The sequence below is a fragment of the Diaphorina citri genome, unplaced genomic scaffold (assembly GCF_000475195.1).
Source record: "Diaphorina citri unplaced genomic scaffold, Diaci psyllid genome assembly version 1.1 scaffold1127, whole genome shotgun sequence".
Taxonomy (NCBI): Eukaryota; Metazoa; Arthropoda; class Insecta; order Hemiptera; family Psyllidae; genus Diaphorina; species Diaphorina citri.
The window spans coordinates 72710-99354 of NW_007378556.1; the positions used below are offsets into that span (position 1 = coordinate 72710).

Consider the following 26645-nt stretch of genomic DNA (forward strand, 5'->3'; position numbering starts at 1 on the left):
GTAAAATATGTTTCAAATAAAAAACTCAAGTGCCTACTTACTGAAGAGAGTAAAACGGAAAAACATCCGAATAGAGTTAATTTAAAATACGAAGATCAGGTGGAAAAGGCCTTTTTTGTATACTGGTTTCACAATGGCAATCTTGAAATTTGAAGGATAAATACCTTGCCTCAGGCAAAGGTTGTAGATATAAGCATGTACTTTCTGATAATGTGGGTATTTTTAAAGTGAATTCCGAAGATATGATTTTTTTTTTGTCAAAACTTTCTACTTGGGTCGTTCTTCTCGTTACAACAAAATAAATCAGTGCTATTATTTAAAATTATATGAATTTTAGAACGATTTTATACTTCTTCTCTGTAAATTATACCAAATAAATTCATAATTCCATTTTAATATTTTTACATTGGACATTAGACATTTTTCTCATTCTCCAGTTGCTCTTCACATTTAGGAAAGATTGTAGATATTCCGGGAACTGCTTTTACGTTACTTCAAGGAACCTTTTTTCAGAGAGGGAAAAATCTAAAAAAAAATAAAAAAAAACCTAGCCCCAATGAACTCCTCCCCTCCTCTGACGTCAGAAGCTTTTGAAAAGGTAGTTTTTTAATTAGACTGTCGAAGTAGTACCTACATGTAGTCCCTTTATCTCATCAATTTAATTGTACCACTTCATTTAAAGTTTGTGCTTTATTTTCATTCCTCTGAGTGCATCCTCAGTGTAATCTACTGTCTTTATCCTGCTTGTGCTCCCCAATGTTGCCACTTGATACTCTCCACTGCTTTCTTGGATAGCGCGATCACATCATTGACCCCCACCCCATCATATGAAGACCCAGTAAGGTACAGGGGAAGCTGATGTGTGTCTATATAACCCTGTATATCTTTCACCCTGGCTGCATGCCCAAGCGTGTACTGAGGAATACATGCCTTGAGTATTTCCACATGCTGTGCGTGCGGTGTACGGGGCATGTCCAATATCTCATGCACATATCTGCATGCAATGTCCAGGATGTACTCCTTGCTCTGACCTTTGAAATAAGTATCATACCACGCCCCACCCATCATAACAGTAAGTATAGTCCAGTCTGCCTGCTCAAAACAACACGAGTCAAACACAACACCTAGGATTGGAAGTTTTTCTCTAGGAGGCACCAGGAAACCAAATGCATTCTGTTTCATAGGAATATTCTCATAGGCGAGGTTTATCACTGCTACATTGACATGTTCTATACTACTGAGTAGATTGCCTAGGGTAGGGTGCTGCTTGTGTAGTAGCATGCCTAGCTTGGGCGCCGGTAATGCACTGACCACATGGTTAGCTTCAATGTGTTGATCGTTATTGAGTGTTACTTTGACACCCTTCTCCAGAAATTCCAAGTTCGTACAGGTTGTATCCATCTTGACCTCTACCTTATTACTGAGATGTTCCCCCAGTGTATTCACTATTGTCTGCAGACCTCCCTCTACAGACCAGACACTCCACTTCTCTATCCTAGATCTCCTATACAGTTCACTCTCCTCATAACCAGATAGATCAGGTCTCTTACTCATCATCTCCTTGATAGCACCCTTGATAACACCACCATGTAGCTGCTCCAACTCAAACAACTTCGCCATGAGGAAGTTGACACTGATCTTCTTAGCATCTCCAGCACAGATACCACAGATCATGGAACTTACGGCATAGTCAGCCACTTCTGATCCAAACCTACGAGACACAAAGTCATAGATACTCTCATCTGTTTTAGGCACCGTCTTGGTTGTCAAGTCATGAAGAATGGAAAAGATGAGTGGTTTACTAAACGGAGAGTGAGTCTTGAATAATGAAAAGAAATTGGATGGTAGTTTATGAAGTTTCTTATTCACGTAGATCAGTCGATTCTGCGCGGTTGGGTGGGAGGAGGTGATGGGTATCACTTGGTCTGCTAATCCCAAATCTTCCACCAGTTTCAATGTGTTTGCTCCTAGTCTACCTTTCGGCCGAATTGTCCGAGGGCCTTTCTCAAAGATGAGCCCCTCTGGTGACTGCACAGATCGCACCCAGCCCCCTAGCCTGCTGCTAGATTCTAGTAAGGTAATAGCGCCTGGTTTTGGAGCTGATTTCAGCGCATAGAAGGCCGCCGCCAAACCACTGATTCCACCTCCCAAGATAAGAGACATGATGAATCTGAAATCAGAACACAACGCGAGAGTTAAAGTCCGTTTGTCTGTCTGTCCGATTGTGACACGGGGAGGGGGAAGGAGTGGTTGACACAGCTGGCTTACAATAAATCTCATCAAAGAATACCTAATATAATGAAAAAGACACTGATTTATGTGGAACAGAAATGATCAGATTTTATATTATTTTAGACGATACAATCTAATGAAAGTCAACACGATAAGAAACATGAGAAAACATACAATTCTCAGAACTATGCACAAAATTCTTATAACTAACAGAAGAACTAAGGGTAAAATATGTTTCAAATTAAAAACTCAAGTGCCTACTTACTGAAGAGAGTAAAACGGAAAAACATCCGAATAGAGTTAATTTAAAATACGAAGATCAGGTGGAAAAAAATCAATAAAATAAAAATAATGATAAGAGGCGATGGGATGGAAAAATAAAAGTTATTCATTAGAAAACTCAATTATAAAGGTATACTCGTAGTTCTAATACACAAAAGGTGATGGTATTTCTATTAAATTTCAAGTAATACAAAACATTATTTACACAGGTGTTGTGTACCGCTGTTTCAACGACTCATGAAAGTCAACAAGATAAGAAACATGAGAATACAACTAAGAGTAAAATATGTTTCAAATTGAAAACTTAAGTGCCTACTTACTGAAGACAGTAAAACGGAAAAACATCCGAATAGAGTTAATTTAAAATTCGAAGATCAGGTGGAAAAAAACAATAAAATAAAAATAATGATAAGAGGCGATGGGAAGGAAAAATAAAAGTTATTCATTAGAAAACTCAATTACAAAAGTATAATCGTAGTTCTAATACACAAAACACAAAAGGTGATGGTATTTCTATTAAATTTCAAGTAATACAAAACATTATTTACACAGGTGTTGTGTACCGCTGTTTTAACGACTCCACAAAAGGTGATGGTATTTATATTAAATTTCAAGTAATACAAAACATTATTTACACAGGTGTTGTGTACCGCTGTTTTAACGACTCATAATTCTTACAATCAGCCTTGGAGACTGAGGGTTTGATTCTTTTGAGAGCAATATCAAAATGTCTGAATCCTATGGTAACTTGTTCTGTATCATCAATACCAGCTTGATCATCATTCTCCACTGAGTTAACTATTTCCAATATGGCTTGTTCCCTTGCTTCTTTGACAAGTTGTTCGAGATCAGCACCTGAGAATCCTTCACATCTCTCATCTGCAGCTATCTTGTCAAAGTCTACATCTTCACCCATCATAGGGTCCTTGCCCTGTTTGGTTAGGGCGAGTAAGATTTCTTTCCTATCTTGTTCATTAGGAAGATTAACGAACAGGATTCTATCAAATCTACCAGGTCTCATGACAGCAGGATCAATGATGTCAGGTCTGTTAGTTGCTGCCATGAGAAATACACCGCCTCGACCTTCAAACCCATCCATTTCTGTGAGGAGTTGATTGACTATCCTCATACTGGAGTTGTTATCACCTAGACTTGATCTCTTGGGACATAGCGCATCTATTTCATCAAAGAAGATAACACAGGGCTGAGAGTTACGAGCGCGTTGGAAACATTGTCTGACTGCGCGTTCACTTTCTCCTAGATACATGTTGAGTAGCTCAGGACCTTTCACCGAGATAAAGTTGATACCAGCTTCATTAGCCACTGCTTTTGCTAGCAGTGTTTTACCACATCCTGGGGGACCACATAGCAGAACACCTGACGGTGTGGATTTTCCAAATAACTTGGGATATTTTACAGGAAACATAATTGACATTTGCAGTTGATGTCTGATGTCTTTCAGAGAACCAACATTATCCCATGTCACGTTAGGAACTGTTGCAAATCCTTCACGCTTCGCAGATGGTTGTACAACTTTCAAGGCGTTTTCAAAATCTTGCTGAGTGACGGAAATCTGAGACAAGTGTTCTTCTGATATTTCACTGCGCCAACATTATCCCATGTCACGTTAGGAACTGTTGCAAATCCTTCACGCTTTGCAGATGGTTGTACAACTTTCAAGGCGTTTTCAAAATCTTGCTGAGTGACGGAAATCTGAGACAAGTGTTCTTCTGATATTTCAGTGCTGTCATTGTACCACTTTAGTAAAGCCTTTAACTCTTCATCTTTGACTTGTAATTCATTGTCAAGTTGATCTTCTTTCTCTTCTGATGTGTTTCTTAGTTCTAGTGAAACTCTGCTGATTGCTGACAAGGCAGATTCTCGCATCAAAGCTTTTAAATCAGCTGCTGTCATTGTACCACTTTAGTAAAGCCTTCAACTCTTCATCTTTGACTTGTAATTCATTGTCAAGTTGATCCTCTTTCTCTTCTGATGTGTTTCTTAGTTCTAGTGAAACTCTGCTGATTGCTGACAAGGCAGATTCTCGCATCAAAGCTTTTAAATCAGCTCCAACATAGCCAGGTGTTCTTTCTGCAAGAACTTGTAATGATATCTCTGGAGCAAGCTTTCGGTTTTTTGTGATAACTTTCAAGATTTCCAATCGACTCTCACGGTCTGGAATGCCTAGACAAACTTCTCTTTCAAATCTACCTGCTCTTCTCAAAGCAGGATCAATACTGTCAGGTCTGTTAGTTGCTCCAATGACTAGCACTTGTTTTCCACTCTCATCAAATTCTAAATTATCCAAGGATGTCAACAGTTGTGCCACAATTCTTCGCTCCATATCTTTCACTATATCACCATTGCCTTGTTTGTTTTCTCTGTCCTGGACGTCATTGTTATTTCTAGGTTGCTGTATATTGAGCCCAGAGTATATCTGGGCAACCATAAGTTTCAGGGCATGTCAGGGTTTTGAAAAGGTAGTTTTTTTAAATTAGACTGTCGAAGTAGTACCTACATGTAGTCCCTTTATCTCATCAATTTAATTGTACCACTTCATTTAAAGTTTATGATTTATTTTCATTCCTCTGAGTGCATCCTCAGTGTAATCCACTGTCTTTATCCTGCTTGTGCTCCCCAATGTTGCCACTTGATACTCTCCACTGCTTTCTTGGATAACGCGATCACATCATTGACCCCCACCCCATCATATGAAGACCCAGTAAGATACAGGGGAAGCTGATGTGTGTCTATATAACCCTGTATACCCTCTAGAACTCGATCATAAGGGATCCTTGGTGGCCCTCTTCTGTTGAATCCATCCATATTATTAAATAGGAAGGTACCTGTAGGAGAGCAAATGTTATTATCATATATTTTTAGCTATCAAAGGGATAACACTATACATAATAAATGTTGGATAGATACAGAGTTGTGTCAACAATACATTCAACAGAAATTGACAAATAAAAAAAATGAATGAAAATAACAAGTGGGAAAAGAAAAAGTTGACCATGCAAAATCTCACTTTTTGTGTTTTCATAATACATAAATTTGCAATACATAAGCTGGTGATGCTGTAATGCAAAACACTGCATGTCCGAGCGTGTACTGAGGAATACATTGCTTGAGTATTTCCACATGCTGCGCGTGCGGTGTACGGGGCATGTCCAATATCTCATGCACATATCTGCATGCAATGTCCAGGATGTACTATTTTCTCGTAAGTGGCCTGTAGGTTCAGTATAGCTGCTCTGCTGTATTCAAGTAGTATCCTACACTTTAGCTTATCCCTAAACATTTTTAATGGAAGATTTTACAGTATACTATACTTACCTTAATTGTTCCTTAGATCCAAGTTGATGAAAGCTATACGATTGAGTTTTACAGATGTGCTCTTGGACACATTTCCAAATGGTTGGTTTTCGTATGTGGTACGACTTTCCAATATCTTATGGAACGTGAAAAATCGTTTTGCTCCACCTCCTTGTCAACAAAATGGACTTTTAATGACTGTTTCGCAGATAAAACGTTTCAAACGATTGCTTTCGCCCTACTCCATGCCGAAAAACACAAAATTGAAAATTTCAAATTTTGGCTCCTTTTTTTATATCCTCAATATTTTTTTTTTTTTTTTTCAAGAGGTTTGACAGAGGGAACTGTAACTGCTATGGACTTATCATCCCAAAATCAAAGAGAGAAGGAAGACAGGATAGGAGAAAGCCAGCCATTCCAAGGACGAACATTATCCCATCAGGATAAAATCCACCCCGGGCAGGAATTGAACCCACAGCCTAGTGCTTACAAGGCAGACGCACTACCAACTAAGCTAACTAGGCTGGCTGTCCTTAATAAAACCTAGTAAGTTTGTGAAGTAGATACCTACTTCCTTGCTGTTGCAATCTTTAATCAAATGTTCTCCTTGATCAGTGCTTATAAGTGCTCTGAAACAGAAAACTGTATTGATGTTTGTTTTCTCGTAAGTGGCCTGTAGGTTCAGTATAGCTGCTCTGCTGTATTCAAGTAGTATCCTACACTTTAGTTTATCCCTAAACATTTTTAATGGAAGATTTTACAGTATACTATACTTACCTTAATTGTTCCTTAGATCCAAGTTGATGAAAGCTATACGATTGAGTTTTACAGATGTGCTCTTGGACACATTTCCAAATGGTTGGTTTTCGTATGTGGTACGACTTTCCAATATCTTATGGAACGTGAGAAATCGTTTTACTCCACCTCCTTGTCAACAAAATGGACTTTTAATGACTGTTTCGCTGATAAAACGTTTCAAACGATTGCTTTCGCCCTACTCCATGCCGAAAAACACAAAATTGAAAATTTCAAATTTTGGCTCCTTTTTTTATGCTAACTTTCCCCCAAATATTGCCCTATTTATTTATTTTTATTTATTTATTTTTTTTTTACAATACTTTATTTTATTTTGAACATTTTAAATTACAATTACCTAAAACAATGAATTGAAAAATAGAGACAAAAAAGGGGGTATTTATAATACCTAAATATAAGTTTGGTACTTTAAAGAGTTCTTAATAAGAAAATTGAAAATGGTTCCTTGTTTACCTTTCGCCTGGTCATCTGGTGAGCTTTCTTCAGTCTAGGACACTCGGTAAAGCTCTTGGAATACAGGGATAGGGTACTACTGCTCAACTGTTTCCTACTGGGAGAATGAAACTTGTATGAACCGGGTCTATTCGAGTCACATCTGAGGAAGGAGAAGAAAATTTTAGTTGTATTGTTTTGTACAAAGCTTAGGGTACCTGAATCCATGAGAAATCTCATTAAAATTTTAGTGATGAGCATGACCAAAAACGATTGCAAAAATATAGGTTAAGACTTCCTCTACATAGACTGCAGAAGTAATAACGTATTGATCTAAAAACAGAGTGGAGCATAGAGCAGGGAGAGCTAGGGAAATGACGACTTCAAGCCGCATAAAATGGAGGAGTTGTAATTGGGAAAATATTATTATTAAAAGGTCGATTCCTGCGTAAAAAGTTGTGAAAAATCCAAATCTGAGGTCAAAACTCCGAAAAAGTAACTTTGAAAGGTCGAAAATTCAATTTTTAGTTGCCGTTGCGGCTTGAGCATAAAATGGAGGAGTTGCAATTGGGAAAATATTATTATTAAAAGGTCGATTCCTACGTAAAAAGTTGTGAAAAATCCAAATCTGGGGTCAAAACTCCGAAAAAGTAACTTAGAAAGGTCGAAAATTCAATTTTTAATTGCCGTTCTAATGAAAAAGTTCGAAGAGTTGTGACGTCAGATTTCACGTCAAAATGCACAGAAGTTGCCGTTCTAATGAAAAAGTTCGAAGAGTTGTGACGTCAGATTCCACGTCAAAATGCACAGAAACGCTTGCGCACAAACATACGAAGCGGGAGTCATGAATTATGACGTCATCGCCTACGGCAGCGTATGCCGTGACGTCAAAGTTCACGATTTACCGGTATTTTTTAAATCGATTTATCTCGGTATCTAGAAGTCGTAGAAGAAAAAGAAAAATTCCGTAGATCCTCATTTTTCCTGCTCTATGACTGTGAAACATCACCCAAGTAAGCGCAACTGTTCTATTGAGAGCAAAAAGCTTTATGCTCTTTGCTATCCACTCCACTCTGTATATAGCATTATAGCTTTAGCCAACTCAGCGGCGCGGCGCGATGATGGTACGTTGATTACACCAGTTTCCGATGTATCATTAAGGTTAAGCAACGTTCGCGTGGTTACTATCCGGATGGGTGACCATTTGAACAATCGTGTATTGTCTTTTAGAAATGAAATGGAAGTTAATTTTCATTTCATTAGCCTTTAAGCCAACTGTGTCCAAAAAAACGTCACTCACATGGTTAGCTTCAATGTGTTGATCGTTATTGAGTGTTACTTTGACACCCTTCTCCAGAAATTCCAGGTTCGCCACATGGTTAGCTTCAATGTGTTGATCGTTATTGAGTGTTACTTTGACACCCTTCTCCAGAAATTCCAAGTTCGTACAGGTTGTATCCATCTTGACCTCTACCTTATTACTGAGATGTTCCCCCAGTGTATTCACTATTGTCTGCAGACCTCCCTCTACAGACCAGACACTCCACTTCTCTATCCTAGATCTCCTATACAGTTCACTCTCCTCATAACCAGATAGATCAGGTCTCTTACTCATCATCTCCTTGATAGCACCCTTGATAACACCACCATGTAGCTGCTCCAACTCAAACAACTTCGCCATGAGGAAGTTGACACCCCTCTGTCAAACCTCTTTTAAAAAAAATGGAGAAAAAAGTTTTTCTTTTTGATTTGTGAAATTGATTTATTGAGTTGAGGTTAAAGATGAAACTATCATAAACTTTACATCCAGAGGTCACGGGTACACTAAAAGCACCCTTGTCAAAATGACTACAAAGAAGAAAAGTTCTACCCCAACACCAACTTTAGTGCCATCGGAAAAGTATGTCAGTAAAACTGCTGAGTACGGCATAGTCAGCCACTTCTGATCCAAACCTACGAGACACAAAGTCATAGATACTCTCATCTGTTTTAGGCACCGTCTTGGTTGTCAAGTCATGAAGAATGGAAAAGATGAGTGGTTTACTAAACGGAGAGTGAGTCTTGAATAATGAAAAGGGCCTAGTTAGGTTGGAGAGTGGTGCATCTCCCTTGCAAGTACTAGTTCACGGGTTTGATTCCTACCCAGGGCGAATTTTATCCCAAACAGATTCTTGGGACAGCTGGCTTTCTCCTATCCTGTTGTTGTTGTAGCGGCTTTAGCTTTTGCGGAATGGCAATAGCAATAGCAGAATAAAGAAAAGATGGCTTTTTGTATCTGCTATACACCGGGGTGATGGTCTCTAGCTCTAGCCATGTTAAATTGGCTGGCTTGTCCTGAACCACAGTCAACCATCATGAGGACTTGTGCTTGGTCTTTAAAGCAGAGAGAACCCTTTGAGGAACTGCCAGCTTGCTAGGCTGGTTAGGGTTAGCTGTTCTCCTCCCTGTTTATAGTCCCACAGCCAAACACTAGTCTTCTCTCTGTTTAACATCCCCTAGCCAGACAGGTCTCCTATCCTGTCCACCCTCTCTATTCTCTTTTATAATGAGAAGACTAGCAGTTACAGTGCCCTCTATCAAACTTCTTTTTTTTATATTATTAAAACATCTTTGTAACTTGCAAGGAACTGTCTAGGATAGGTTCCAATCCTCTTGTAGATTCTTCATTCTTCAACTTTGTTGTTTTTGTTTCAGGTCTAATAATAATTTAGATTGGTGGTTGATCTTTGGTATTGTGGTGCTGTGTTCTGGAGCTACCCGATTGTATAAAGTTGAGGAGCCTGATCACATCTGGTAAGAATAAGAATTTTATTGTTATGATGTAGTATAAAACAGGCTTGATTAAAAAAAAGCTGTGGTTAAGGCAGTGGGACTGTAGTTTAAGTTCCAACAGGAAGAATCAAATGTATTTTTTAAGATCAACCTACCTCCTGATTAATTACTTCTAGACTAGACTAGAATACACATACTTGCTGAAATAATGATAACTTTGTATTTTTTATTTGTTCTAGTTGGGATGAAACCCACTTTGGCAAAATGGGCAGTTGGTACATAAACAGAACTTTCTTCTTTGATGTTCATCCACCCTTGGGAAAAGTAAGTATGTAATTTAATTTTCATTGTAGGCATGTTATTCTCACATGGTTTGAAGGTTGAAACTGATTAAAATATGTTTAATCAAATAATCATGATTTATCAGGTGGGTTTTGTGGTATATTGTTTGGATTTGATATTTCTAATGTATTGTGAGCCACCCTTTGCTTATAGTAATTTCTGATATTGGCAATTTCAGATGCTGATTGCTCTGTCCGGCGAACTTTCTTCTTTGATGTTCATCCACCCTTGGGAAAAGTAAGTATGTAATTTAATTTTCATTGTAGGGATGTTATTCTCACATGGTTTGATGGTGTAAACTGATTAAAATATGTTTAATCAAATAATCATGCATTATCAGGTGGGTTTTGTGGTATATTGTTTGTATTTGATATTTCTAATGTATTGTGAGCCACCCTTTGCTTATAGTAATTTCTGATATTGGCAATTTCAGATGCTGATTGCTCTGTCCGGTTATCTGACTGGATACGATGGGAGTTTTCCATTTGAGAAACCTGGAGACAAGTATGATAATGTGAACTACTTGGGAATGAGGATTGTAAGTATTGCTTGCTGAGATAATGTATGGTGAGGGGGGGAAAAAAATAAAGGAATTGTATTACTTAGGTTTAGAAAGGAAAAGTTAACACAAATATTTAAAAAGACTGACTAATGCCTATCTGTGGTACAGGTACAGAGACTTCCATGTAGGCATAATATGTTTGAAAATGATACATTTTAAAGACAAGAGAAAATGGGAAACTCTTTACTTTACCATAAAAGTAGACGACCTACATAGTCCTATAAGTGCCAACTCTAAAAATGATATCTTATTGGTTTCAGTTCTGTACATTACTGGGCACAATGATTGTACCATTTGGATTCCTCACTGTTTGGGAAATGACCAGATCTCTGCAAGCTTCATTCTTCACTGCTGTTCTCCTTATTTGTGGTAAATTTTTTTGTTTGTTTTTTTTTTCTTCTCCACCATTTTTTCCTTGGTAGGATTTTCACTTGCTCCACAGTTGTTCTCACAAGTCTGAGTGCATCCCACAGTTGCCAAGAGCAAATTGTTCACCCATTAATAATTTATTTCTCATTTACAGATGTGGGCACCATTACTCTCACCCAGTACATTTTGCTGGATCCCATATTGTTGTTTTTCATGATGGGTGCCATCTATGGATCTGCCAAGTTCCAGTCATATAGCCATAGGTATGTTCTATGTCCTCCCTTGTTTTATTACATCAATTTGAGCACATTCTTTTACATCCATAGCCATACCTATCTAGGACTGGATTTTTTTTCTTTCAAAATTTCTGTCCTTGTTGAGGTTCGAACCCAACCACTCCGGTTTGAGAGTCAGGTCTCTTAACCATTTGGTCACAGAGATGGGTCTAGTTGACATAAATATTAAATACCTACTATCTAGTGAAATTATACCTACTCAAAAAGCCCTCTCTCAGGCTTAGGTGTATATTCTTTCAAAATTTCTGTCCTTGTTGAGGTTCGAACTCAACCACTCCGGTTTGAGAGTCAGGTCTCTTAACCATTTGGTCACAGAAATGGGTCTAGTTGACATAAATATTAAATACCTACTATCTAGTGAAATTATACCTACTCAAAAAGCCCTCTCTCAGGCTTAGGTGTATAAGTAGTGCTTTATTTAGACTGTCAGCTTAGAACAAGTTGTTCCATTATACCAACAGTTTAATAGAGCACCTGTTTGTTGTAATGTGTAGGGGCAACTACCCCAAAGAATGGGCCAAGCTTATACGAATTTAGTGAAATTAATAAAGACAAGTTAGTAGTCTGGCTGAGAGACTATAAACAGAGAGTAGATCAGCGTCTAGCTAGGGGACTATAAACAGGGAGAAGACTAGCCCAAATTTCCTCAGTAGTGCTTTATTTAAGTAGTGCTTTATTTAGACTGTCAGCTTAGAACAAGTTGTTCCATTATACCAACAGTTTAATAGAGCACCTCTTTATTGTAATGTGTAGAGGCAACTACCCCAAAGAATGGGTCAAGCTTATACGAATTTAGTGAAATTAATAAAGACAAGCTGACAAGTTAGTAGTCTGGCTGAGGGACTATAAGCAGAGAGTAGATCAGCGTCTAGCTAGGGGACTATAAACAGGGAGAAGACTAGCCCAAATTTCCTCACGCTATATCAATAGCGAAGGTTAACTATATCACCATTGCCTTGTTTGTCTCTGTCCTGGACGTCATTGTTATTTCTAGGTTGCTGTATATTGAGCCCAGAGTATATCTGGGCAACCATAAGTTTCAGGGCATGTCTTTTTCTTCTCCCATATTCAAAGAAGTTCTGTCTCAAATGATCTGTTATGTTATCCACAGACATGTAGGGATCACATTTAGTCTCCACGTATTTGACAATTCTGGCCTCTAGAACTCGATCATAAGGGATCCTTGGTGGCCCTCTTCTGTTGAATCCATCCATATTATTAAATAGGTAGGTACCTGTAGGAGAAACTGCCTGAAGTCTGACGTCACACATCTTTGAACTCTTTCATTAGAACGGAAAAATAAAATTGAATTTTCGACCTTTTACAGTTATTTTTTCGGAGTTTTGACCTCAGATGTGAATTTTCCACTACTGTTTACATAGGAATCGACCATTTATTAAAATTTTTTACCCATTTGCAACTGCTCCATTGTCAAAATATACATAGGTAGTTGTAAAGCTATTTTTCCCCCGTTAGATAGAGGAAACTTTAACAAGGGAGGTCTTATCTTTCCGATTTTTTTTCCTTTATTTGATAATAACAAGTAAATACAAATACAAGAGGATCCTTCCTAAGAAGGATAAGAAGGAAGAAGAACAAAAAGGATAAGAATCACAGGATAGGAGAAAACCATTCTTGATTCTGCATCTCACAGTGGGGAAAAAACCGCTCTTTTTTGATGAGTGAGTAAAAATTACATCTACCCAAAATGTACCTAAAAAAACAGGCTACCTTTCTAGGGTTAAATTTTATCTTCATTTCTCCAGATGTACACCGTGCATCATTTCATGGCCCGTGTTGTCTGCCTCATCATACTCCCAGCAGTCCTGTACACCCTATTCTTCTACATTCACCTGTGCATACTCAACCGTAGTGGCAACGGTGACGGGTTCTTCTCCTCTGGGTTTCAATCTCAGCTCCGTGGTAACTCGCTGTATAACGCCAGTATGCCCCGCCAGGTAGCGTATGGCGGTACAGAGTTGTGTCAACAATACATTCAACAGAAATTGACAAATAAATAAAAAATTACATGAAAATAACAAGTGGAAAAAGGAAAAGTTGACCATGCAAAATCTCACTTTTTGTGTTTTCATAATACATAAATTTGCAATACATAAGCTGGTGATGCTGTAATGCAAAACCTGTCCTTAATATTTTTTTTTTTTTCAAGAGGTTTGACAGAGGGAACTGTAACTGCTATGGTCTTATCATCCCAAAATTGAAGAGAGAAGGAAGACCGGATAGGAGAAAGCCAGCCGTTCCAAGGACGAACATTATCCCATCAGGATAAAATCTGCCCCGGGCAGGAATTGAACCCACGGCCTAGTGCTTACAAGGCAGATGCACTACCAACTAAGCTAACTAGGCTGGTTGTCCTTAATAAAACCTAGTAAGCTTGTGAAGTAGATACCTACTTCCTTGCTGTTGCAATCTTTAATCAAATGTTCTCCTCAATCAGTGCTTATAACTGCTCTGAAACAGAAAACTGTATTGATGTTTATTTTCTTGTAAGTGGCCTGCAGGTTCAGTAAGTATAGCTGCTCTGCTGTATTCAAGTAGTATCCTTCACTTTAGCTTTTCCCTAAACACTTTCAATGGAAGATTTTACAGTATACTATACAACTAGGTATACTTACTTTAATTGTTCCTTAGATCCAAGTTGATGAAAGCTATACGATTGAGTTTTACAGATGTGCTCTTGGACACATTTCCAAATGGTTGGTTTTCGTATGTGGTACGACTTTCCAATATCTTATGGAACCTGAAAAATCGTTTTACTCCACTTCCTTGTCAACAAAATGGACTTTTAATGACTGTTTCGCTGATAAAACGTTTCAAACGATTGCCTTCGCCCTACTCCATGCCGAAAAACACAAAATTGAAATTTTCAAATTTTGGCTCCTTTTTTTATTTCAATCTTTAAGCCGCTAGAGAGCGACACTAGAGTTTGGTCACGTGTCACCACGTGACAGCGGGAAAATTTCAAAAATTCTTGATTCTCAACTTTGCACTTGGAGAAAAAAGTTTTTCTTTTTGATTTGTGAAAGTGAAAGTGATTTATTGAGTTGAGGTTCAAGATGAAACTATCATAAACTTTACATCCAGAGGTCACGGGTACACTAAAAGCATCCTTGTCAAAATGACTACAAAGAAGAAAAGTTCTACCCCAACACCAACTTTAGTGCCATCGGAAAAGTATGTCAGTAAAACTGCTGAGAAAAGTGAAAAGTAAGTTCTCTTTGTGGTAGCCTAGTTAGGTTGGAGGGTGGTGCATCTTCTTGTAAGTACTAGTTCACGGGTTTGATTCCTACCCTGGGCGGATTTTATCCCAAACAGATTCTTGGGACAGCTCGCTTTCTCCTATCCTGTTGTTGTTGCAGCGGCTTTAGATTTTGCCGAATGGCAATAGAATAAAGAAAAGATGGCTTTTTGTATCTGCTATACACCAGGGTGATGGTCTCTAGCTCTAGCCATGTTAAATTGGCTGGCTCGTCCTGAACCGCAGTCAACCATCATGAGGACTTGTGCTTGATCTTTAAAGCAGAGAGAACTCTTTGAGGAACCGCCAGCTTGCTAGGCTGGTTAGGGTTAGCTGTTCTCCTCCCTGTTTATAGTCCCACAGCCAGACGCTAGTCTTCTCTCTGTTTAACATCCCCTAGCCAGACAGGTCTCCTATCCTGTCCACCCTCTCTATTCTCTTTTAGAATGAGAAGACTAGCAGTTACAGTTCCCTCTATCAAACCTCTTTTTTTTATTATTAAAACATCTTTGTAACTTGCAAGGAACTGTCTAGGATAGGTTCCAATCCTCTTGTAGATTCTTCATTCTTCAACTCTAAGTCGTTCTGTTTTGCCCGGCTTGCCCGGCTAAACCAACCACCCTTACCTAGACCTTTGGGAGAACCCAATGCAAGCTGCCACCTTTCTTGACTTCATTCCAACCCTGGAACCTGTTGGAGATGTTGACTGATCTGCTGTCACTGCTACAACAACAACAACAACAACAACAACAAGTCGTTCTGTTTGGTGGAACAGGTCGACTATTCACAAAACCTCTCCACCAAGTTCTATCGATAAATTTTTGTTGGTTTTCAATGATACTGGGATTTTGATTTCTTTTGGTGATATCTTTGTTGATTTGTATCGAGGATGACCTTAGCATTTCCTCTGAAGGCCCAAGGACATTTTGTAGAGTTAATTTCCAAAATTTTGGACTTTCTTCATTTCGTGAAGTGCAGTAATTTTTTTATGCTGGGTATTTAGGACTGCAAAACGTCTACAATTCTGGAATCTCAGGTGCAGGGCTGAAAAAATTCTTGATTCTCAACTTTGCACTTGGAGAAAAAAGTTTTTTCTTTTTGATTTGTGAAAGTGATTTATTGAGTTGAGGTTCAAGATGAAACTAGCATAAACTTTACATCCAGAGGTCACGGGTACACTAAAAGCATCCTTGTCAAAATGACTACAAAGAAGAAAAGTTCTACCCCAACACCAACTTTAGTGCCATCGGAAAAGTATGTCAGTAAAACTGCTGAGAAAAGTGAAAAGTAAGTTCTCTTTGTGGTAGCCTAGTTAGGTTGGAAAGTGGTGCATCTCCCTTGCAAGTACTAGGTCACGGGTTTGATTCCTACCCAGGGCAGATTTTCTCCCAAACAGATTCTTGGGACAGCTGGCTTTCTCCTATCCTGTTGTTGTTGTTGTAGTGGCTTTAGCTTTCGCTGAATGGCAATAGAATAAAGAAAAGATGTCTTTTTGTATCTGCTATACACCGGGGTGATGTTCTCTAGCTCTAGCCATGTTAAATTGGCTGGCGCCCTGGCTGGGTTTCGAACCCAGTACCTCCAGGTTGAGAAGAGTCAGTGCTCTTGACCACTCAGCCACAGAGGCGCATTTTAAGAAATACTGGGTTGTTGTTGTTGTAGCGGCTTTAGCTTTCGCCGAATGGCGATAGGAGAATAAAGAAAAGATGTCTTTTTGTATCTGCTATACACCGGGGTGATGTTCTCTAGCTCTAGCCATGTTAAATTGGCTGGCTCGTCCTGAACCGCAGTCAACCATCGTGAGGACTTGTGCTTGGTCTTTAAACCAGAGAGAACCCTTTGAGGAACCGCTAGCTTGCTAGGCTGGTTGGGGCTAGCTGTTCTCCTCCCTGTTTATAGTCCCACAGCCAGACACTAGTCTTCTCTCTGTTTAACATCCCCTAGCCAGACAGGTCTCCTATCCTGTCCACCCTCTCTATTCTCTTTTAGAATGAGAAGACTAGCAGTTACAGTTCCCTCTATCAAACCTCTTTTTTTATTATTAAAACATCTTTGTAACTTGCAAGGAACTGTCTAGGATAGGTTCCAATCCTCTTGTAGATTCTTCATTCTTCAACTCTTCTTCTTCTTCTTCCTCGCCTTTTTTTCTATTCTACGTCCTGATGTTGTTGTTTACTAATGCAAAAGAATTGATTATGTATTATGTCTTTTTAGGAAAATGACATAATAATCAATTCCTTTGCATTAGTAAACAACAACAACAACAACAACAACAACGTCTTGATGTGACTAGAAAAAAACTTACCCCTCTTCCGTTCAGGTTTCGGCGCCCGTCAACAGCAGATCACAACCTACTCGCACAAGGACGAAAACAACCGGTGGCTCATCAAGACATACGATGAGAGTTGGGTGGCAGAGAACGCCACAGGTACGGTGCGACTGGTCCGGCATGGGGATCTGGTGCGACTAGAACATATCATGACGAGACGGAATCTACATTCACACCGGGAACCTGCGCCTATCACCAAGAAACATAACCAGGTCACTGGGTACGGAGAGGTAAGAATGAACAGCCTTCATTGTTTATTTTATGTCTGGCTAGGGGACGTTAAACAGAGAGTAGACTAGCGTCTGGCTGTGGGACTATAAACAGGGAGGAGAACAACCAACCCTAACCAGCCTAGGTAGCTGGCAGTTTTCAAAGGGTTCTCTCTAAACAAGTCCTCACGATGGTTGACTGCGGTTCAGGACGAGCCAGCCACTTTAACATGGCTAGAGCTAGAGACCATCACCCCGGTGTATAGAGAGGAGAACAGCCAACCCTAACCAGCCTAGCTAGCTGGCAGTTTTCAAAGGGTTCTCTCTGCGAGCAACATAAATAAGCACCATTATTATTATCATTGTTGTTTGTTTTGTTCTCTTCTCTTCAGAATGGTACTGGGGATGCTAACGATGTGTGGAAGGTGCTCATAGTGGGAGGTAAGGATGGCGACGTTGTCAGCACTGTCAGCTCCAAACTCAAACTAGTGCACTACTTGCAACACTGTATTCTGACCACGACTAATAAACAGTTGCCCAAGTGGGGATTCGAACAGCAGGAGGTGACCTGTAATCCGAACCTGCGGGATAAGAACTCCCTATGGAATGTTGAGGATAATGTGTTTGATAAATGTAAGTATTTGATGGCTTTCTTTATTCTGCTATTGCCATTCGGCGAAAGCTAAAGCCGCTAAAACAACAACAACAACAACAACAACAACAACATTGTTTATTTTGTTTCTCAACTGCTCATTATTTTCATGTGTTAATTTTGTTGAATCAAAGTACACAGGGAACGGGAACTGCTGAGGTCTTATCGTCCCGAAATCGAAGAGAGAAGGAAGACAGGATACGAGAAAGCCAGCTGCTCCGAGAACGAACATTATCCGTTCAGGATCACATCCGCCCCGGGCGGGAATCGACGCACCCGAGACCTCCGACGCATAAGCCTAGTGTGATAATCACTCGGTCACGGACGTCGCTTTCCTTTAACAAAGCAGCACCGTTTTATACCTACCTCGGTGGTATGGTGGTCAAGACGCTCGCCTGGTAAACAGGAGAGCGTGGGTTCAATCCCAGCCGAGGCAATTTTATTCTCAATATAATTTGAGAAGTTGACTACAGTAATAGTACTAGCCTACTACTGGAGTAAAGAGAATTTTCAGTCCTATGCGAGCAACATAAATAGCACCATTATTATTATCATTGTTGTTTGTTTTGTTCTCTTCTCTTCAGAATGGTACTGGGGATGCTAATGATGTGTGGAAGGTGCTCATAGTGGGAGGTAAAGATGGCGACGTTGTCAGCACTGTCAGCTCCAAACTCAAACTAGTGCACTACTTGCAGCACTGTATTCTGACCACGACTAATAAACAGTTGCCCAAGTGGGGATTCGAACAGCAAGAGGTGACCTGTAATCCGAACCTGCGGGATAAGAACTCCCTATGGAATGTTGAGGATAATGTGTTTGATAAATGTAAGTATTTGATGGTCCGTTCCCACTTGTCGTAAGAAAAAAAAATCGTGCGTAAGTGGGAACACTCTCATTTTATTTACATTAGGCGTTTTTGCTCTATGTTCTGTGGTGCTCTCCACTCTGCTTTGTTTTTAGTCCGAGGCCTTTTAATGCTGTCACTTCCTTTTTATACGAAGACTAATTTCTTGGCTTTCTACTTTCAACACAAGTGTTCGTTTTGGGGATATCACTATTTTTTTCTAGTTCGTTGAAGATTTTTTCTTTACACACTCGAACAGTTCATCCGATATTGGTTAAATTTTAGCAAAAAATGTTCAACACAAAAAGGAAATTTTTCTCACTACCGATGGTTTCTGTATTTCCAGTACCCAATGTTAGTTTCGAGGTGTACGCTCCAAATTTCCTAGAACGATTCATCGAGTCCCATGCTGTCATGTTTCAAGGAAACTCAGGACTCAAACCCAAGGAGGGAGAGATCACGTCCAAACCCTGGCAATGGCCTATCAATTATAATCGTGCGTAAGTGGGAACACTCTCATTTTATTTACATTAGGCGTTTTTGCTCTATGTTCTGTGGTGCTCTCCACTCTGCTCTGTTTTTAGTCCGAGGCGTTTTAATGTTGTCACTTCCTTTTTATACGAAGACTAATTTCTTGGCTTTCTACTTTCAACACAAGTGTTCTTTTTGGGGATATCACTATTTTTTCTAGTTCGTCGAAGATTTTTTCTTTAGACACTCGTACAGTTTATCCGATATTGGTTAAATTTTAGCAAAAAATGTTCAACACAAAAAGGAAATTTTTCTCACTACCGGTGGTTTTTGTATTTCCAGTACCCAATGTTAGTTTCGAGGTGTACGCTCCAAATTTCCTGGAACGATTCATCGAGTCCCATGCTGTCATACTGTCACTTCCTTTTTATACGAAGAGTAATTTCTTGGCTTTCTACTTTCAACATAAGTGTTCGTTTTGGGGATATCACTATTTTTTGTTCTAGTTCGTCGAAGATTTTTTCTTTAGACACTCGAACAGTCTATCCGATATTGGTTAAATTTTAGCAAAAAATGTTCAACACAAAAAGGAAATTTTTCTCACTACCGATGGTTTTTGTATTTCCAGTACCCAATGTTAGTTTCGAGGTGTACGCTCCAAATTTCCTGGAACGATTCATCGAGTCCCATGCTGTCATGTTTCAAGGAAACTCAGGACTCAAACCTAAGGAGGGAGAAATCACGTCCAAACCCTGGCAATGGCCTATCAATTATAAGGTAAATATTTTTTTTTTTCAAGAGGTTTGACAGAGGGAACTTCAACAGCTAGGGTATTATCGTCCCGGAATTGAATAGAGAAGAAAGACAGGAGAGGAGAAAGCCAGCCGTTCCGAGAACGAACACTATCCCTTTACGATAAAATCCGCATCGGGTGGGAATCGAACCCGTGATCCAGCGCTTACAAGGCAGACGCTCTACCCACCAAGCGAACAAGGCTGGCATAAGGTAGAGAAAAACCTGGTTCAATGGTGTAGACAAGCGCCTATATGTTAGAGGTGGGGAAATCTTAGAAAGACCCCCAACTCAAAAGCCAAAACCGTCCCTTTAGGATAAAATCCGCACCGGTTGGCAATCGAACCCGTGATCCAGCGCTTACAAGGCAGACGCTCTACGCACCAAGCGAACGAGGCTGGCATAAGGTAAAGAAAAACCTGGTTCAATGGTGTAGACAAGCGCCTATATGTTAGAGGTGGGGAAATCTTAGAAAGACCCCCAACTCAAAAGCCAAAACCTTTCATAAGCGCCTATAATATACTGTCCTGTTTGTTCAGGGTCAATTCTTCTCGGGTAACAACTACCGGATCTACCTTCTGGGTAACCCAATCATCTGGTGGGGTAACTTGGTCTTCCTGGCCCTCTTCATTCTCACCTACTTCTACATGGCAGTCAAAAGGCAACGGGGTGCATTCGATCCAGTTATGCCAATCCGGGGTAACTTTGACCCGAGAGGAACCTTGGACTCTCGGGGTAACTTTGTCCCGAGGGGTACTTCAGACTCGCGGTTTGATGGAGATCGTATGCTGACGTCAGCGGCGTGGTTGTTCGTCGGATGGCTTCTTCACTATGTTCCATTCTGGGCCATGGGACGTGTCCTCTACTTTCATCACTATTTCCCCGCCCATCTGTTCAGCTCTATGCTTACAGGTAAGGTCCTATAGATTATTGTTGTTGTTTGAATCAAGCGAATCAAAAGAATCTAGATTTGTTTTGGGAGGAAAAAAAAATGTTTTTTGAAAATCTGAATCAATTGCATCCAAGAAATCGACTCAGGGTCCCGATTTGTTTGATTCACAGTGGTAGAAAATAGGGATTCCAAAGAGAGAGTAAAAAAATATCTCCTTTTAAGAAAAATGAAAGGGAATCCATGGAATTTAGAATCAAACGAATTTTGATGAGGGGAAAAAAAGCTTATGACTTGGGACGAGATAATAATGTCTTATGATATGTATTTCATTTCATTGATAATACAGTATTACAAAGTAAGGAATGAAAAAATATAATTTTATTGAATAGGTAACCTTATTTAAATTAAAAAAAAAAAACCCAAAGAGAGAGTAAAAAATATCTCCTTTTAAGAAAAATGAAAGGGAATCCATGGGATTTAGAATCAAACGAATTTTGATGAGGAAAAAAAAAGCTTATGACTTGGGACGAGATAATAAGGTCTTATAATATGTATTTCATTTCATTGATAATACAATATTACAAAGTGAAGAATGAAAAAATATAATTTTATTTAATAGGTAACCTTATTTAAATAAAAAAAAAAGAAAAAAACAAAACAATACAATAATACAAAACAAGGAAAGAATTAGATGCCTCGGTGGCGTAGTGGTCAAGACACTCGCCTGGTAATCAGGAGGGCGTGGGTTCGATCCCAGCCGAGGTATGAAATTTTATCCTACAGTAATAACAAAACCCCCACAAATTTATTATTACGACCGTATTTTTTATTATTTTCTACAAGTTCGACCATGTCTCAGGATGAACTAGCGGAATCCCGCAGCGAAGCGACGGAATTCAGCTAGTTATTCATAGAATAAGTAGTGAGTCTATTTTATTTTGCAGGTATTATATTCAGTTTCCTGACCAAAGGCTTGTATCGGTCTCTACCTAAACCTCTCAATATAACTCTATATCATACCCTGGTTGTCACATTGCTGTCTTCTGTACTGGCTAGGTAAGTGTATGGACATAGTTGTATTGAGGACCTTAGCCAGGATTTTGTCTAGGGGGTGGGCAAGAGTCCAAACAGTGATGTACCGGGGGGTGCGTTCCAAATTTTCGGAGTCTGGCCTACAAAAGTAGGGGGCCGGGCCCCTATAAATACGGCCTTGTAATTTTATCTGCTTCACTTAGACACTTATGTGTATTGTTGTATGTTTCCTCTCATCATTCATAAATAATAGACAGTAGGTTACATGATTGGCTTTCATACTAATATTTCAACGGGTTAATTTCTGGTGTTCTCGTGTTGACCGAGCACCTAAATGGAAAGTATAGTGTCTCTTATCGCCCATCTGATGAGGGACATACTACGGGATGGGCATGCTACGATACAGACCACTCGCGTCTAATGTAGCGTCTAACATCGGTGAAACACTCATCTTCCAAAAGTTCTAAACACATAAAAACGAAAAAAAAAAATCAATACCTATTGAATCTCTTCTTCTGTTGTTTTGTCCCTCAGCTTCTATCTGTTCTCCCCTCTCACCTATGGAATGACGGAGGCTTCTAGTAGTGAACCCAACAGTACGCTACATATGTTGAAATGGTTGGATACTTGGGAGTTCTAAATATGGAATGACGGAGGCTTCTAGTAGTGAACCCAACAGTACGCTACATATGTTGAAATGGTTGGATACTTGGGAGTTCTAAATACCGTGTATCATATGTTAGTCAGTACTTTAGCTGGAGGACCCCAGGGAGCAGACCAGTGTCTTGCTGTGTGACTATAAATAGGGATCAGAGCAGCCAAACCTTAACCAGATAATCAGCCTGGCTAGCTGGAAGTTACAAAGGGTTTATCATGCTTCAAAGGAAAAGCACAGGTCCTCATGATGGTTGACTGCGGTTCGGGACGGGCCAAGTAATCTTAGCTAGAGACCATCAACCCCCCTCAGTGCAGCTACATCGCTACAATAACAACAATAACAAATAGGGAGTAGACCAGCCTAGTCTGGCTGGGGAACATTGAAGAAGACCTAAAATTTCCCTTGCTCAAGAATTAGCAAAAGTTGAGTGCGAAGGGCATCCAGACCTAAAATATTGTAGCCAAAAGCAAATATCAGCCCTAAAGCGATCACCCTAAGGCCAATAGAGGGCTGACGAAAAACGCCGACCCCACCTTATGGAATCTATTATTACTTTTTAACTAACAAACGAACAAAAACAACATCTCTGTGTTATTCTTATACTCACTTATCTTTTATTTATTCAGATAGGTACCTCTTTATACTTTATAGGTAGGAAGTTTTATTATTATTTCCTTCGTTATTTCTCATTTATTTTTATTTTACCCTTGGTTGTATTTTTCATGTCATATACTTAAATATTATTTATTTAGATTTTATATTTTATTTATTATTATTTTTATTATTATTATTATTATTATTATTTTATTTTTAAGAAAGAAAATTCTTCTAATAGGTATGAGGATATGACTGATAATTAAGGCAGTCTTGACCCATTGTGTACTGCGTCCATTTTTGTTTAGGACCATTGCACTGTACTGACTGTTCTTTAGTACTAATCTTTGTTCGAGATTCGGTAGAATTAAAAGGTCTTTACAGCTAATACGAGCATCTCAGCTTATTTCACAGCTACCAAGCAAGCTCTTTTGAAACTTAGCTCCGTATACCTATATTTACACAACAAGCTGGGTCCGTCCCTCCGGGAATTTTTTAGCCCGTAGTTTATTTGATCGTGATTAAAGAAAATCAGTACTTATGTACCTACCTAATTTGTTTAATATTCAGTTTATTATTATTCTTGATTTGATTTTTCGATTTTACTTTCATGTAATGATTTAAAATCAAGACTAGAGCCCGTTCTCCCTTTATTCCCAATATAAGGTTCAAGTCACCCATCCATTTATTGGCCTTGCTCGGCGTAGCCGAAGGGACGGACCCAGCTTGTTATTACTATTGTAATAATAAAGGAAGGACGGACTAATCTGAAAACAAACAGGAATAGAAGGAAATTATCACCATGTTGTTTGAAATTGGCTACAATTAAGCAATGGTTTCTTGAACACATAATAAATTGAGCTAGATGATGATCTACAAATACTTTGATTTTTTTTTTTTTTTTTTTTTTTTTTTTAAGAGGTTTGACAGAGGGAACTTTAACTGCTATGGTCTTATCGTCCCGAAATCGAAGAGAGAAGGAAGACAGGATAGGAGAAAGCCAGCCGTTCCGAGAACGAACATTATCCCATCAGGATAAAATCCGCCCCGGGCGGGAATCGAACCCGCAGCCTAGCACTTTTTTCTCCAAGTTGAAAGTTGAGATTCAAGAATTTTTGAAATTTTCCCGCTGTCACGTGGTGACACGTGACCAAACTCTAGTGTCGCTCTCTAGCGGCTTAAAGATTGAAATAAAAAAAGGAGCCAAAATTTGAAATTTTCAATTTTGTGTTTTTCGGCATGGAGTAGGGCGAAAGCAATCGTTTGAAACGTTTTATCAGCGAAACAGGCCCTGTGATTCTTCAGAGTAACCACCGCGCCATACGCTACCTGGCGGGGCATACTGGCGTTATACAGCGAGTTACCACGGAGCTGAGATTGAAACCCAGAGGAGAAGAACCCGTCCCCGTTGCCACTACGGTTGAGTATACACAGGTGAATGTAGAAGAATAGGGTGTACAGGACTGCTGGGAGTATGATAAGGCAGACAACACGGGCCATGAAATGATGCACGGTGTACATCTGGAAAAATAGTAATAAAATTTAACCCTAGAAAGGTAGCCTGTTTTTTAGGTACATTTTGGGTAGATGTGATTTTTACTCACTCATCAAAAAGGAGCGGTTTTTTTCCCACTGTGTGTGAGATGCAGAATCAAGAATAGATATGTTTCAAGTTTCAAAAGAATATTTTTTATTATTTTAAAAGAAAAAAAAATACCACGAAAATGAAAGCGGTGTGAGTAAAATTTACTCATGTCTACCCTTCTAGGGTTAAGAAGGAAAAAAATCGCACCAGTAGGCTAGATATCTCCATACATAATAGATAATTATGTAGGATTGTAGTAAAGTATGAACCTATTCATGTCTTTCCTTAAAAAAAAAAAAAAAATACAGACCAAGCAGAAGGGTACCTGCCGGGGGCAAATTTAAAGTTCGTTCTCAGAACGACTGGTTTTCTCCTATCCTGTCCTCATTCTCTCTTTGATTCTTATCCTTCTTAGGAAGGATCCTCTTGTATTTGTATTTACTTGTTATTATCAAATAAAGGGGAAAAAAATCGGAAAGAAGACCTCCGTTGTTAGTTTCCTCTATCTACGGGGGAAAAATAGCTTTACAACTACCTATGTATATTTTAACAATTATAATTATAAAGACTTTCCAAAGGTTTAGAGATATAAAGACTTACAAAAGGTTTGGAGAGGTCTTGCAGTATGCTCCACAGTTCCGATATGGTGCGAAGTCCCACGTAGATAAATATGAAGAGACCTACAAACTTGACACTTATTGTACAGGCTAGGAATGTTCCCGTGATGCTAAGCCAAGCCCACCATACGGGAGAAAACGCTCTGAAGGGGAAATAGAGAAGGAAATATCACGATCAAAAAAACACTGGCCAGCCTAGTTAGCTTAGTTGGTAGTGCGTCTGCCTTGTAAGCACTAGGCCGCGGGTTCGATTCCCACCCGGGGCGGATTTTATCCTTCTAAGTCGTTCTGTTTTGCCCGGCTTGCCCGGCTAAACCAACCACCCTTACCCCGATAGACCTTTGGGAGAACCCAATGCAAGCTGCCACCTGCCTCGGTGGTGTAGTGGTCAAGTGTTCTCGTGTTGACCGAGCACCTAAATGGAAAGTATTGTGTCTCTTATCGCCCATCTGATGAGGGACATACTACGGGATGGGCATGCTACGATACAGACCACTCGCGTCTAATGTAGCGTCTAACATCGGTGAAACACTCATCTTCCAAAAGTTCTAAACACATAAAAACGAAAAAAAAAAATCAATACCTATTGAATCTCTTCTTCTGTTGTTTTGTCCCTCAGCTTCTATCTGTTCTCCCCTCTCACCTATGGAATGACGGAGGCTTCTAGTAGTGAACCCAACAGTACGCTACATATGTTGAAATGGTTGGATACTTGGGAGTTCTAAATACCGTGTATCATCTGTTAGTCAGTACTTTAGCTGGAGGACCCCAGGGAGCAGACCAGTGTCTTGCTGTGTGACTATAAATAGGGATCAGAGCAGCCAAACCTTAACCAGATAATCAGCCTGGCTAGCTGGAAGTTACAAAGGGTTTATCATGCTTCAAAGGAAAAGCACAGGTCCTCATGATGGTTGACTGCGGTTCGGGACGGGCCAAGTAATCTTAGCTAGAGACCATCAACCCCCCTCAGTGCAGCTACATCGCTACAATAACAACAATAACAAATAGGGAGTAGACCAGCCTAGTCTGGCTGGGGAACATTGAAGAAGACCTAAAATTTCCCTTGCTCAAGAATTAGCAAAAGTTGAGTGCGAAGGGCATCCAGACCTAAAATATTGTAGCCAAAAGCAAATATCAGCCCTAAAGCGATCACCCTAAGGCCAATAGAGGGCTGACGAAAAACGCCGACCCCACCTTATGGAATCTATTATTACTTTTTAACTAACAAACGAACAAAAACAACATCTCTGTGTTATTCTTATACTCACTTATCTTTTATTTATTCAGATAGGT

General features: G+C 39.5%; 5 protein-coding genes across 6 annotated transcripts; 1 reads left to right on the top strand and 4 right to left on the bottom strand.

Annotated features, from left to right (window-relative positions):
* Positions 1-274: 274 nt before the first annotated feature.
* LOC103514350 (protoporphyrinogen oxidase-like) lies at positions 275-14288 on the bottom strand. Of its 2 annotated transcripts, none has more exons than XM_008479223.3 (2): positions 14055-14288; positions 275-2170 (listed from the first exon to the last, which is right to left on the bottom strand). In XM_008479223.3, exon 2 carries the CDS (start codon positions 2161-2163, stop codon positions 736-738), a length of 1428 nt encoding a protein of 475 aa, XP_008477445.1. In that variant the 5' UTR covers positions 2164-2170; positions 14055-14288; the 3' UTR covers positions 275-735. The 2 variants fall into 2 exon arrangements, with proteins under 2 accessions (XP_008477445.1, XP_008477444.1); XM_008479222.3 differs by lacking the exon at positions 14055-14288 and adding an exon at positions 5851-6076.
* On the bottom strand, positions 3101-4963 carry LOC103514360 (nuclear valosin-containing protein-like). The gene is given in 3 exon segments (XM_026827353.1): positions 3101-4087; positions 4222-4417; positions 4419-4963. Coding segments are annotated over 3 exon segments (1683 nt in total). The 3' UTR covers positions 3101-3145.
* On the bottom strand, positions 5027-9146 carry LOC103514361 (the record flags this gene model as incomplete). Its single annotated transcript, XM_026827354.1, has 6 exons — positions 5027-5360; positions 6646-6721; positions 7099-7240; positions 7403-7410; positions 8378-8776; positions 9003-9146. Coding segments are annotated over 6 exons (996 nt in total), but the record flags the coding sequence as incomplete, so codon positions are not given.
* On the top strand, positions 9772-22614 carry LOC103514362 (protein O-mannosyl-transferase 2). The gene is made up of 14 exons (XM_026827355.1): positions 9772-9870; positions 10089-10173; positions 10625-10729; positions 11014-11122; positions 11277-11385; positions 12530-12557; positions 13185-13389; positions 16998-17236; positions 17608-17862; positions 18452-18692; positions 19811-19959; positions 20514-20886; positions 21811-21922; positions 22433-22614. The coding sequence occupies exons 2-14, from the start codon at positions 10114-10116 to the stop codon at positions 22536-22538; spliced, it is 2091 nt and encodes a 696-aa protein (XP_026683156.1). The 5' UTR covers positions 9772-9870; positions 10089-10113; the 3' UTR covers positions 22539-22614.
* Positions 22615-23912: 1298 nt separating this feature from the next.
* LOC103514363 (protein O-mannosyl-transferase 2-like) lies at positions 23913-25495 on the bottom strand (the record flags this gene model as incomplete). The annotated part of the gene is made up of 3 exons (XM_008479237.1): positions 23913-23917; positions 24437-24671; positions 25336-25495. Coding segments are annotated over 3 exons (400 nt in total), but the record flags the coding sequence as incomplete, so codon positions are not given.
* Between the last annotated feature and the right edge of the window lie 1150 nt (positions 25496-26645).

Excerpts from the sequence above, each read along its gene's own strand:
- LOC103514350 (XM_008479223.3), bottom strand. The coding sequence starts at position 2,163 with ATGTCTCTTATCTTGGGAGGTGGAATCAGTGGTTTGGCGGCGGCCTTC.
- LOC103514362 (XM_026827355.1), top strand. The coding sequence starts at position 10,114 with ATGGGCAGTTGGTACATAAACAGAACTTTCTTCTTTGATGTTCATCCA. Across the intron at positions 10,730-11,013 it reads ACTACTTGGGAATGAGGATT|TTCTGTACATTACTGGGCAC; the intron begins GTAAGTATTGCT and ends TATTGGTTTCAG. Across the intron at positions 19,960-20,513 it reads AATGGCCTATCAATTATAAG|GGTCAATTCTTCTCGGGTAA; the intron begins GTAAATATTTTT and ends CTGTTTGTTCAG.